The 10407-nt window shown below is 43.3% G+C and overlaps 1 protein-coding gene across 1 annotated transcript; it reads right to left on the bottom strand.

Moving 5' to 3' along the window:
* Positions 1-292: 292 nt before the first annotated feature.
* LOC116635301 (hydroxysteroid dehydrogenase-like protein 2) lies at positions 293-1779 on the bottom strand. Its single transcript, XM_032409215.1, is given in 2 exon segments — positions 293-1144; positions 1340-1779. Coding segments are annotated over 2 exon segments (1269 nt in total). The 3' UTR covers positions 293-315.
* Positions 1780-10407: the final 8628 nt, after the last annotated feature.

The following is a 10407-nucleotide window of genomic DNA, read 5'->3' as shown; positions in this document are numbered from 1 at the left end:
AGTGCTGAAAAGAGCTAATTTTACTGCTTGAACCTGATCATACCTTTCCCACAATGAATGAAATCTAGCTCTCAGAGGGCAAAACTCAGAAAATTCTATAGGCAGACTGTCTTAGAATTCCACTTAATGAAGCTTATGTTTAATTAGCTAGCCATTTTAATTACAATTTCAAGTCTTATAGATACAGAAATTCTATTTTTTCCAAAACAAATTTGCATATCCTTATAACACAAAAGGGAAGAAAACAAACAGATTTTAACTGTTGATCCCTTTTACTTTTTGAGCTTAGTGATTGACATTTTTTTTTCTTTTCCTTCATAGCTTGGCATTCATCTGATTCATTAGCTTCTCCAATCTGATTGCTAGGGCCATGTTTCCTTTAATCTTCAATTTTCCTGACATGAATGCCATTGTTGGTTTTAGTTTCCCTGAAAACATTTTTATAAAATCATCAGTAGACATAGTCATCACCACATCTGCCTGATCAGAGGGCTCTCCATGTCCAACATTCCCACCTTTGCTTTTAAGATCAAGAAACCACGTTCCACCATCTTCACCTGAGAGCTCAAACTGATAAATTGCTTGAGTGGCTTTAACAACATCATCACTGAGAGAGTCCTTAACAATTCTAAATGTTTCTGCCACGGCTCCAGAACGTGGTTTTGTTGGTGGCTATGACTTCTCTTCTTTCAATTCTGGAACAGCATCATGTGATTCCATTTTCTTGGTAATTGTATCTGGGTGTTCATCTAAGAAGAAATCTGGTAACAAAGGCTGACCTGGCTTAATTTCATAGATGTCAAAATTTTTTATTCCTTCTTCTCTTAAGACATTTTCATCAATAATGAAGTTTCCAGTAAAACTTTTTGGCTTTTTAAAAATGGGACAGGCAGCATCTGCAATGATATCAACTTTTCTACACTGGCTTTCAATACCAGATCCTCCCAGCATATCCATAGCAGCGGTGTGGATGGCTGTTTTAGGCCATAATGCATTGACTGCAATTTCACCCTTAAATTCTTCTGCCATTCCAAGCACACACATAGACATACCATACTTAGCAATGGTATAAGCACAGTGCTGTTTGAACCACAATGGATTTAGGTTCAGTGGTGGGCTGAGATTGAGGATATGAGCAATTTTACTCTTTTTCTTTTTTTTTTTTAAAGATTTTACTTATTTGACAGAGAAAGAGACAGCGAGAGCAGGAACACAAGCAGGGGGAGTGGGAGAGGGAGAAGCAGGCTTCCTGCCGAGCAGGGAGCCCGATGTGGGACTCGATCCCGGGACCCTGGGATCATGACCTGAGCTGAAGGCAGATGCTTAACGACTGAGCCACCCAGGCGCCCTACTCTTTTTCAAATAAGGAATACATGCTTTAGATGTCAGAAAGGTGCCTCTGGTGTTGACATTCATCATCAAATCCACTCTCTTTGTAGGTGTTTCCAATGTGTTGGTCAAGCTAATAGCACTGGCATTATTCACCAAAATATCAATTCCTCCAAATCGCTCCACTGCTTTCTCCACTGCATTACTGATTTGCTGTTCATCTCTCACATTCACAGTGCACGGCAAGGCCTTTCCTCCAGCTGCTTCAACCTCTTCAGCAGTGGTAAAGATTGTGCCTGGAAGTTTGGGGTTTACATGGGTGGTCTTCACAGCAATGACAATGTTTGCTCCATCCCTTGCTGCTTTCAATGCAATAGCTTTGCCCATGCCATGGCTTTCACCTGTGATAAAAACTGTACATCCTGCTAGCCTCCCGGTGTTGGGTAACATGATTTTCTTAGAGCAGAGGCGGTGGCGACAATCTATGTTGTTGTCATAGATTCTTAAGCAAGATGATCAGAGTCTACTTTAGAAAGTATATTGGGGTGCGCGTGGGTGGCTCAGTTGTTAAGCATCTGCCTTCAGCTCAGGTCATGATCCCAGGGTCCTGGGATCGAGCCTCGGGCTCCCCGCTCAGCGGGAAGTTGCTTCTCCCTCTCCCACTCCCCCTACTTGTGTTCCCTCTCTGGCTGTGTCTCTCTCTGTCAAATAAATAAATAAAATCTTTAAAAAAAAAAGTGTATTGGTTTTTCTACCGCCAGCATAATGCTTCATAACAACAAGCAGAAAACCCTTGTAGCATACACAATGAATGAATGCTTATTGCCCATGTGTCCAGAGTCAGCTGAGCTTCGGCTGAGTGACTCTGCTAATCTTGGCTGGCTCTCTGTCTCTCTCTCACATGCCGAAGAGTGGGCTGGCTGTTGATTGATCTAGGCTGGTTTCAGTGGGCTGATGTGATAACTCAGCTCTACCCCATGCGTCCCTCATCCTCCAGCAGGCTAGCCTGGCCTTGATTTCCTGGTGACGGCAGAGGTACAAGAGAGCAAGGTAAACAAGGCCTCTTGAGGATTAGGCTAGGAAATGACATTCTTCCACTTCTGCCACATTCCATGGTCCAATGAGAGTCATGAAGCCAGCCTGGACTCAAGAAGTCAAGAAGTAGATCGATTCCTCCCTTTAATGAGGAGAATTGCAGTCTCATGTCAACTATGTGTATGCAGGCAGGGATGAAGATTTGGAGCCTTGAAAGCAGTCAATCTAGCATACAAAACAATCACCATCAGACTAGGGTAGTGGGGTAAGGGAATGAGCTAGTCTTAAGTAAAAACAAGTGAGACTATTTCAGTAACCCAGAGGAGAAAATGGTAGCCTGAGCTGAAGGAGAGCTTGTGAGGATGGAGAGAAACAGACCAACTTCAGAGACATCTAGGGGCTAGTGAAGAAGACTTGCGGTTGACTAAATCACAGGGAGAGGAGAACAGGTAGGGGGCAAGGAGCAGCCAAGTACTCCATGTAGTATGTCCTCTTTTTGCTTTTCAGCAGGGCTCTAAGTCATCAGATATTTTTGCTATCAAAGAGATTGACGAGAGAGAGAAAATAGCATATGTAAGGAACAGTATGACATACATTTGAATTTTACTTATTGCCAAAACTGACCCATTTCTGTTATGGCTTTAGTTTGATTTTCCACTGATCTCTTGGGAGTGTTGCAAGGTACAATAACTTGTGACACGTGTCTATCACTGAGATCTAGTTTAATGAGGCATTTTATTCTAAACGATATACTGTGGGCGAGGTGAGAAGAGAAATGTTTTCCCAGAGCCATACGGATATGGCTTTTGGTTGATTAGCCCTGAAAACTGTCCAAAATAAATTAGTACTTAATGTAAGCCAGAAAGCCAGATGCCTGCTTTAATGGGGAGTCACAAAGTAGCATGACAACAGCGACACATAAGAGCTGAAGGGGCCTGTGAATCAAATGTTGCGTTCGCTGATACAAGGTTTGTGCATTGTCAGGGCTATAGACACGTGCTTTATTGAGAGTGAAAATTTCCAAGGCTTTAGTCACGGAATATGGTGACTAAAGGGGGTTCATTTGGCCTTCAAATGTAGACATTCCAGCTTGAAAACCAAAGCTGGAAGCAGCTCTTTTGTTGGGTCTTGATGATTGCATTTTCCAGTGGAAATTTTAAATTGCATTCTAAAAGAAAAGAATGCAAGGCGCCTGGGTGGCTTAGTCCTTAAGCGTCTGCCTTTGGCTCAGGTCATGATCCCAGGGTCCTGGGATTGAGCGCCACATTGGGCTCCCTGCTCGGCAGGAAGCCTGCTTCTCCCTTTCCCACTCCCCCTTCTTGTGTTCCTGCTCTCACTATCTCTCTCTGTCAAATAAATAAATAAAATCTTTAAAAAAATCCTTTAAAAATTAAAAAAAAAAAAAGAAAAGAAAAGAATGCCAGTTTCCCAAGCCCTTAAGCAAAGCCCCACTAATTTCAAGAATGGGAAAATAAGAGATGACAGCATAACCTGGTAAACCCATGCGGAAGGCATAATCAACACAGTGGAGGATGTGCTGTTCTAGGGTACCTGGAAGGAGATAGGGAGAAGGGTAAGATTCCCTCTCCAGAGAGACCCCACACGCTTCATCATTTGTCCCTCTTCCAAAATAAAGAAGCAAAAGCGGGAGTATGACTATTGTACCAATCCTCATGACAAGGTGTCTAGTGGACACCACCATTTGCTTACTCACTCGCTCTTTCATACAATGAGTTGTTATCAAACACTTAACTAATACCACTAACATCATGGATGGTGAGTTCTGCTCAGTGATATGAAAACACAAAGAGTAATAAGATGGACTCTGCCCTTCCTGGATTGAGGTAAGAATAGTAGCAGTCTTCACCAAGATCTATGTAGCAGGCATTTTGTGTATTTATCTTATTTATCCCCTGAAAACTCCAAAATGTATGTATTTGCTATCATTATTTAAATGATAAAGAGAATGAGATTTAGAATAGTCAAGAAATATGTATCCAAGCTCATGCTTCTAGAAAATTTATTCAACCAGGACTTGATTTTCTTCTATTCTGTTCCCAAATCCCTTGCCCTTAGTCATGCCTACATCAGAGTCTAAAAGGGGAGAGAAAACATGGATAAAAGCAAATAACCAGGGTAGATATAATGATCCTTACAATGCTTTCTACATGCCCAACACTTTTCTAAATACTTTACATGTTTTAATTCACTTAATCCCCATAGCAGTGTCATAATGTAGGTACTAGTATTATCTCTATTTTAAGAATAGGAAAACTGAGGCACAGAGAGATTTACCAAAAAGTTATGCAACCAATAAATGACCATGCTGAGATTTGAACACAGGGAGACTGGGGCTCCAAGAATCCATGCTATCAACACCTTGCTATGCCATCATTCTCAAAGGAAAAACACAGATTCAAAGCTAGAGGAGGGAGTGATTTTCTTGTAAAGTAGATTATGTGGGAGAAAATAAGTTAAGTTTTGGGGGAAGATGAAACTTTTGAACTGCTTTTTGGAAAACGGGTGGACAGGTGAAAGGAGGGTGAGGCTCCAGTGGAAAACATTCTACCCTCTCTTTACCACCCTGCCTTTATTCTCTATCTTTGGCATTATTTCCTTCATAGCAGTTTGTGGTCTGTAATTATTCACTTATGTATTTTCCTTACTTCCTTATAAAAAGACCATGAGGGCAGGGACCAGATTCTCTTCATCACTGCATGCCCTGTGCCAGGCACACAATCATCACCAATGAACTAGAGAAAGGAGAAGAAAGGAAATTGGAGAAGTTAGGAAATGAGTAAGGAGTTGATAAGTTCTACAGGAATTCAAGGAATCTGCCCAAGATTGGTCAAGGAGAGCTTCATGTGGTCGGTAGAATCTGAGCCAAGAAGCAATTTTTAATTATATTATATTGCATCAATTCTAAGATTTACATATTTTCCATGTGAAATGAGCGGCAATGAAATTAGAACCCACTTTTAATCAATGGTATATTTTAACTTAATTGGCATCATTTTTTCTACCTTAAGTGATAAATTAAAACAATAGTCCATTTTATAACTGATGACATCTTAGATCAATGAAATAAAGTATTGATGTAAAAATGCCTTGTCTGCCATCTATAGACAATGCCTGTTAGGAAATGAATGTGGAGGACAAAAGCCCACTATGGAGTGTCCTGGCGGCCAGTCCTATTGTAGGCTTGTTACAAAAAATAAGAGGGAACCACAGGGACTTTCTGGGGGGAGGAGTAACTTCACTGAAACAGTGTTTAAGAAGTGACTGAACTCCACATGAAGAAAAGCCTGGAGATGGAAGAAAATGTCATCAATAAAGGCAGCCTAGAAGTAAGGAGGTAGAGAGAGTCACGTCCCAAAGTCAAGGGTGTTCCAAAGTCAATTGTATCACTAATGCTGTGAGCTGACATGCATTATTTTGCCCTTCTGGTTTTGGTGTTTTCATTAATAAGATGGAAGGGTAACACAGAGCAGTTTACAGGCCTCCGTGAGTTCTAAACCATGATGTTTATTCCAGGTCTGAGACAGTGGGACCCTGCTGTGGACTTCAGATAGCAATATAAACCATGAATACTCCAGGAGCAGTATTTTGAAGGAAGAATAGTATGTGCAAAAGCATGGAGGTTGGAGAAGGGATGGAAGCGAATCCAGCATTGTGTGGCTAAAGATAAGGTCAGTGATGCAGAAGGGCAGAAGAGGACAAGGCTGAGCAGAGCCTTTGGAAGGCCTTATTCTAGGAATAACAGGGAGCCATTGAAGACTTCATAAGCAAGCACAATGATCATAATCAAGCAGAACTATCACAGTCAAATATACACTTCAGTGAGATGGTCATTTTGTCTGATTTACTGAGGGAGAATCTAGTAGGGGTAAGCTCAGAGCCCATCTACTGGGAAGAACCAGTTGAAAAAAAAAAATGGAAGAGGTTGACATTAGAAAAAGAGAACTAGACAGTTTTCAAGGCACTTAGAAGCCAGAATTGGCAGAATTTACTAAGAAATTTAATAGCGAGGGAGAAATAAAAACAATAATTATAACGGTAGTTGTATTTGTTTGCTAGAGCTGCCATAAGAAAATACCACCACTGGGTGGCTTAAACAAGAGAGATTTGTTTCCTCATAGTTCCGGAGGCTACAGGTCCAACATCAAGGTGTCAGCAGGTTTGGGTTCCTCTGAGGCCTCTCTCTCTGGCTTTCAGATGACCACGTTCTCACCATGTCTTCACATGGTTGTATCTCTGTGTGTGCACTTTCCTAGTGTCTGTGTGGGCCCTAATCTCTTCTTATAAGGACTCCAGTCAGATTGAATTACGACCCACCTTAACAGCTTCATTTTACTTGAATTGCATCTTCAAAGGCCCTATCTCCAAAAACAGTCATATTGTGAGGTCCTAAAGGTTAGGGCTTCAACATAATAATTTTGGGGGACACATAATTCAGCTCATAATGTAATAATAATAGTAGTAATAGCTACTACCTAGAGGGCCTGCTAGTTCTATTGTCTCACTTTTCACCATTCTGGACTATCTTTGTTTCTTCTTCCACCCCCCTCTCTACCCTCAGCTATCCATCTGCTAGCCCACCTGCCCTCTTACTCACATCCTGGGGCTCTGAATTCACCACCATCATATTGGACACCAAATCACACCTCAGTGGCTCCCCTCCCCAGCTCGCCAGCCATTCATTAAACCTCTTAGTTCCCATTGCCCTCATATGATCTCACCTCCCCTGATCAATGGAAACAAAGAAATAACTACCACATTCCCACCTCTTCAGCAGACATCGTGTACCCTGCCCTCAGCACTCAACAACTCGGCACACACCCATAGCCTCCCACTGAAATCCCCTGGGACTCTACCTGAGTGGCAGGGAATGAACGCCCATCCTCAGTTAGGTTCTCCAGGAAGCACTGTGAGATGGAATTTAGTGTGCAGGATGTTTGTTCAAGAGTTCTCTTGGGATTGACATCCACAGAGACAGGGCAGGGAAAGGAAATAGGAGTGGGCAGAGGGAAAATTCAAGTTGGCCCAGTGCACAGGCCCAGTGACAGCCTCAGCCAACCCTGTGGGGAGTTCTGGACCCAAGATGAGTTTAGATGGCCAGGCTTTTATATCCCCATTTCAATCAGTCATTGGATATGGGTCACCATGGAAGGACGTGACCTTGGCAAGGCAGCTTCCTGCACCTAAGGCAATTACTGAACGGGTGGACAGTGGAAGGTTGTCCACTGACAGCCCCCCCCCACCCCAAAGCTAGGCAACAAGTCCTTCCCTAAAGGAGAATCTGGGTGGCACCTCATGATGGCCCCCACGAAGTCTCCCAGCAAGTAGCCCTCAGCCCATGACTGACAAGCGTTGGAGAATAAGTACCCCCGCTTCCTCATCTCTTGGGGTTGGGACTGGTGGGGAGATACCTCTAAAGCACATGCCACACTGCCTCCCCGATTTCCCCAGTTGAGTTGAGCCTCAGTTGCCCAAAGTGATAACCTGCTTGATAGCACACCATTGATTGGATTTCTTCCCTTCCCCATCTCACTTCCCCACTCTTTACCTATGCTTCCTAAATAAACCATGTGCATTTAAATCCTTATCTCAGGGATGCTTTGGGGTAACCCAACCAAAAAAATCTCCAAAAAGCTTGTTTACTCATTTTCTCTACATGATAAGAATAGACATTTTTTTAAAGGAATGACCTGTATCCCTAGGCTAAATTGCCTCCCTTTCATTGCAATTTACACTTTTTTTTTTTTTTCTGACTGAACCAGTTATTTGAAGTAGTCATGAGTGACCTTGGCATATGCTAATGCCTGTAAGGTGCAGACTGTTTGCAGAAAGTGCTGATTTCTCTAGCATGATGTTTATTGTTTATCTGAAGGGCCCATACAGTCAACAAGAAAACATCCTTAGCACGTCTCTGTGACTTAATCAAAAGCTGGTCGGTGAAGCATATTCCTCAGTCATAATCCTAGCAGACAATAAAATCAATCTTCTCTGAATGGTTATGTCTGGAACCTGCTTACAGCAACTTGTTGGCTGCTGGAGTACCCACATCTGTATTCAGCAGCAGCTGTCCAGGGAAATGGTCTCCATATACCCCCAGGAATACCTGCTGTTGGCCTATTTGCATAGGCAGATACAACCAGAGAATTGCTCCTCGTGGCAAGGGATGACAGATGGGCTAAAATCCTCCAGAGGGCTCGGTTGCTATGCCAAGAGTAGCAGTTCCAGGTGGTAGATGACTACACAAACACTTTTAACTGTGAACAGCTTTCCTTCGCGCGGGAAGGTTGTCTTAGTTGACAGATATACATGGTAAGGGGAATGTTTGTTTCTGGTCTTCTTTACTTCCTTTTAACCTGTGGCCCTTGACCATTTGGATCCATTTGAGATGTCAAGAGAGAAAGGAGAAGAAAAATGAAACATCTTTGGCTTTTAAGTTGAAAAGCCACAGTCCACCTATCACAGGAAGTGTTCAAAGAATACACGCCACGAGAATTTTGTCCCACCCATCAAAGAAATTTTTATTGGCCTGAGACAATGACTTGGGTGCGGCTAGTTTCTTTAGGAGGTGGTCCCAGGACGCACAGGTGAGATGTGAGACAGAGAAGGGAGGAAATTAAATAAATGGTGTGTTGATGAGCTGCTTTGCAGTGTGGGTAGTTGGAGCTAAAACTGCTTAGGGACCCTCTGAGAAATTGTGGGAAGCACCCCCTCAGCATCTTCCCACTGAAAGACAAGCAGATTGAGGTCTTTATCTCCCAAATCCTCTCACCTGCTGGCCAACAGCTGCCCAGAGAGATGTCAATACTGTATAATTCTGAGCTGTACCTGCTCAGCCGAGCAAGCTCCCAGGATAACTGAGAAAGCCCTCAAGCAGAGAAAACAGAAAGAGAGAGGTGGGGAACTTGCAGTGTGTTGGAAGTTCTATAGCTGCAGCTCAGGTGGGGGAGGGAATAAGAGAAAATGGGGCAAGGCATCAACAGTGCCTGCTTTACTGCGCTTGAGGGTTGAAGAGAAGGCAATAAGGGATGGAGGTGGAGGGAAGTAAGGCCATGAGATACTATGGCACTCTTTGAGAAGGGGCTCTGCCCCTTCTGTCTCTCATCCTCCGCTGATCAAATCCAGGGTGGGGAAGATTGAATGAACCCCCACGTAAGTTTTAGAGTCTAAGGGCACCCTGAGTTCAAGTTCCTGGCAGGGCCCTTGAAAGCAAGCAGGGTCCTTGAGGTCCCCCATACCTCACTAGCTTAGAACAGCGACACAGAGTACAAATGACGTCAGCGAGGGTAATCTCAGAAAACACAGAAATAGAAGAAGGTGAGAGAAGTAGATCATAAAAGGCTCTAGGTCATGATGAAAAAGAAACAGAATTCATGAACTAATAAGCAAGGTCAAGGGGAATACGAATATTTCAGCAAAATCAGGGTGATGGGTGTGATGGTTAAGAAGAATGCAGCTGAGACCATTGTAGCAGATGCCAGCAAAAAACCAGAGACCAAAAACATTCCAGATTCCTCCCTCCAAAACCATGGCACTCTATAAACTCCCTGAAATCTTAGATGTTGCTTCAGGGAGGAGGTGGGGAGGGAAAATGTCCAAATTGGCAGAGGTTAAATCTAAAATGACTACGTGTTTTAGTTTGGGTTTCCCTAAAAGAAGAGGCTGAATTTGAGTGTAGGTGGTTTTTTTTGGGGGTGGGAGGGATGAGGAGAGGAGGGGAGGTGATTCCAGAGAACAGGAGTGAGGGACTGGAAGAGGGAAACTGGGAAAGCAGCAAAGCCAATGTAAGGGAATGTTATTGAGGTAGCCCTTGTGAGCAATGGGAACTCATTTCCCTTGGGACCTCCTGAGAATCATAGAGAATTGTCCACCTGAAGGACGGGAGGCTGAGGCATTTATCCAGTTGGCTCCCATCCCCAAATGGTCAAGGGATGCCATCTGTATTAACCTGGTTCTCCAGAAAAAACAGGAACAGTAGGGGTGTGTGTGTGTGTGTGTGTGTGTGTGTGTGTGTGTGTGTGTGTGTGT

Source organism: Phoca vitulina, unplaced genomic scaffold (genome assembly GCF_004348235.1).
Source record: "Phoca vitulina isolate PV1807 unplaced genomic scaffold, GSC_HSeal_1.0 scaffold10, whole genome shotgun sequence".
Lineage (NCBI taxonomy): Eukaryota > Metazoa > Chordata > Mammalia > Carnivora > Phocidae > Phoca > Phoca vitulina.
The sequence above is the reverse complement of the archived record's forward strand: the minus strand, read 5'-3'. Positions and strand labels throughout refer to the sequence as shown.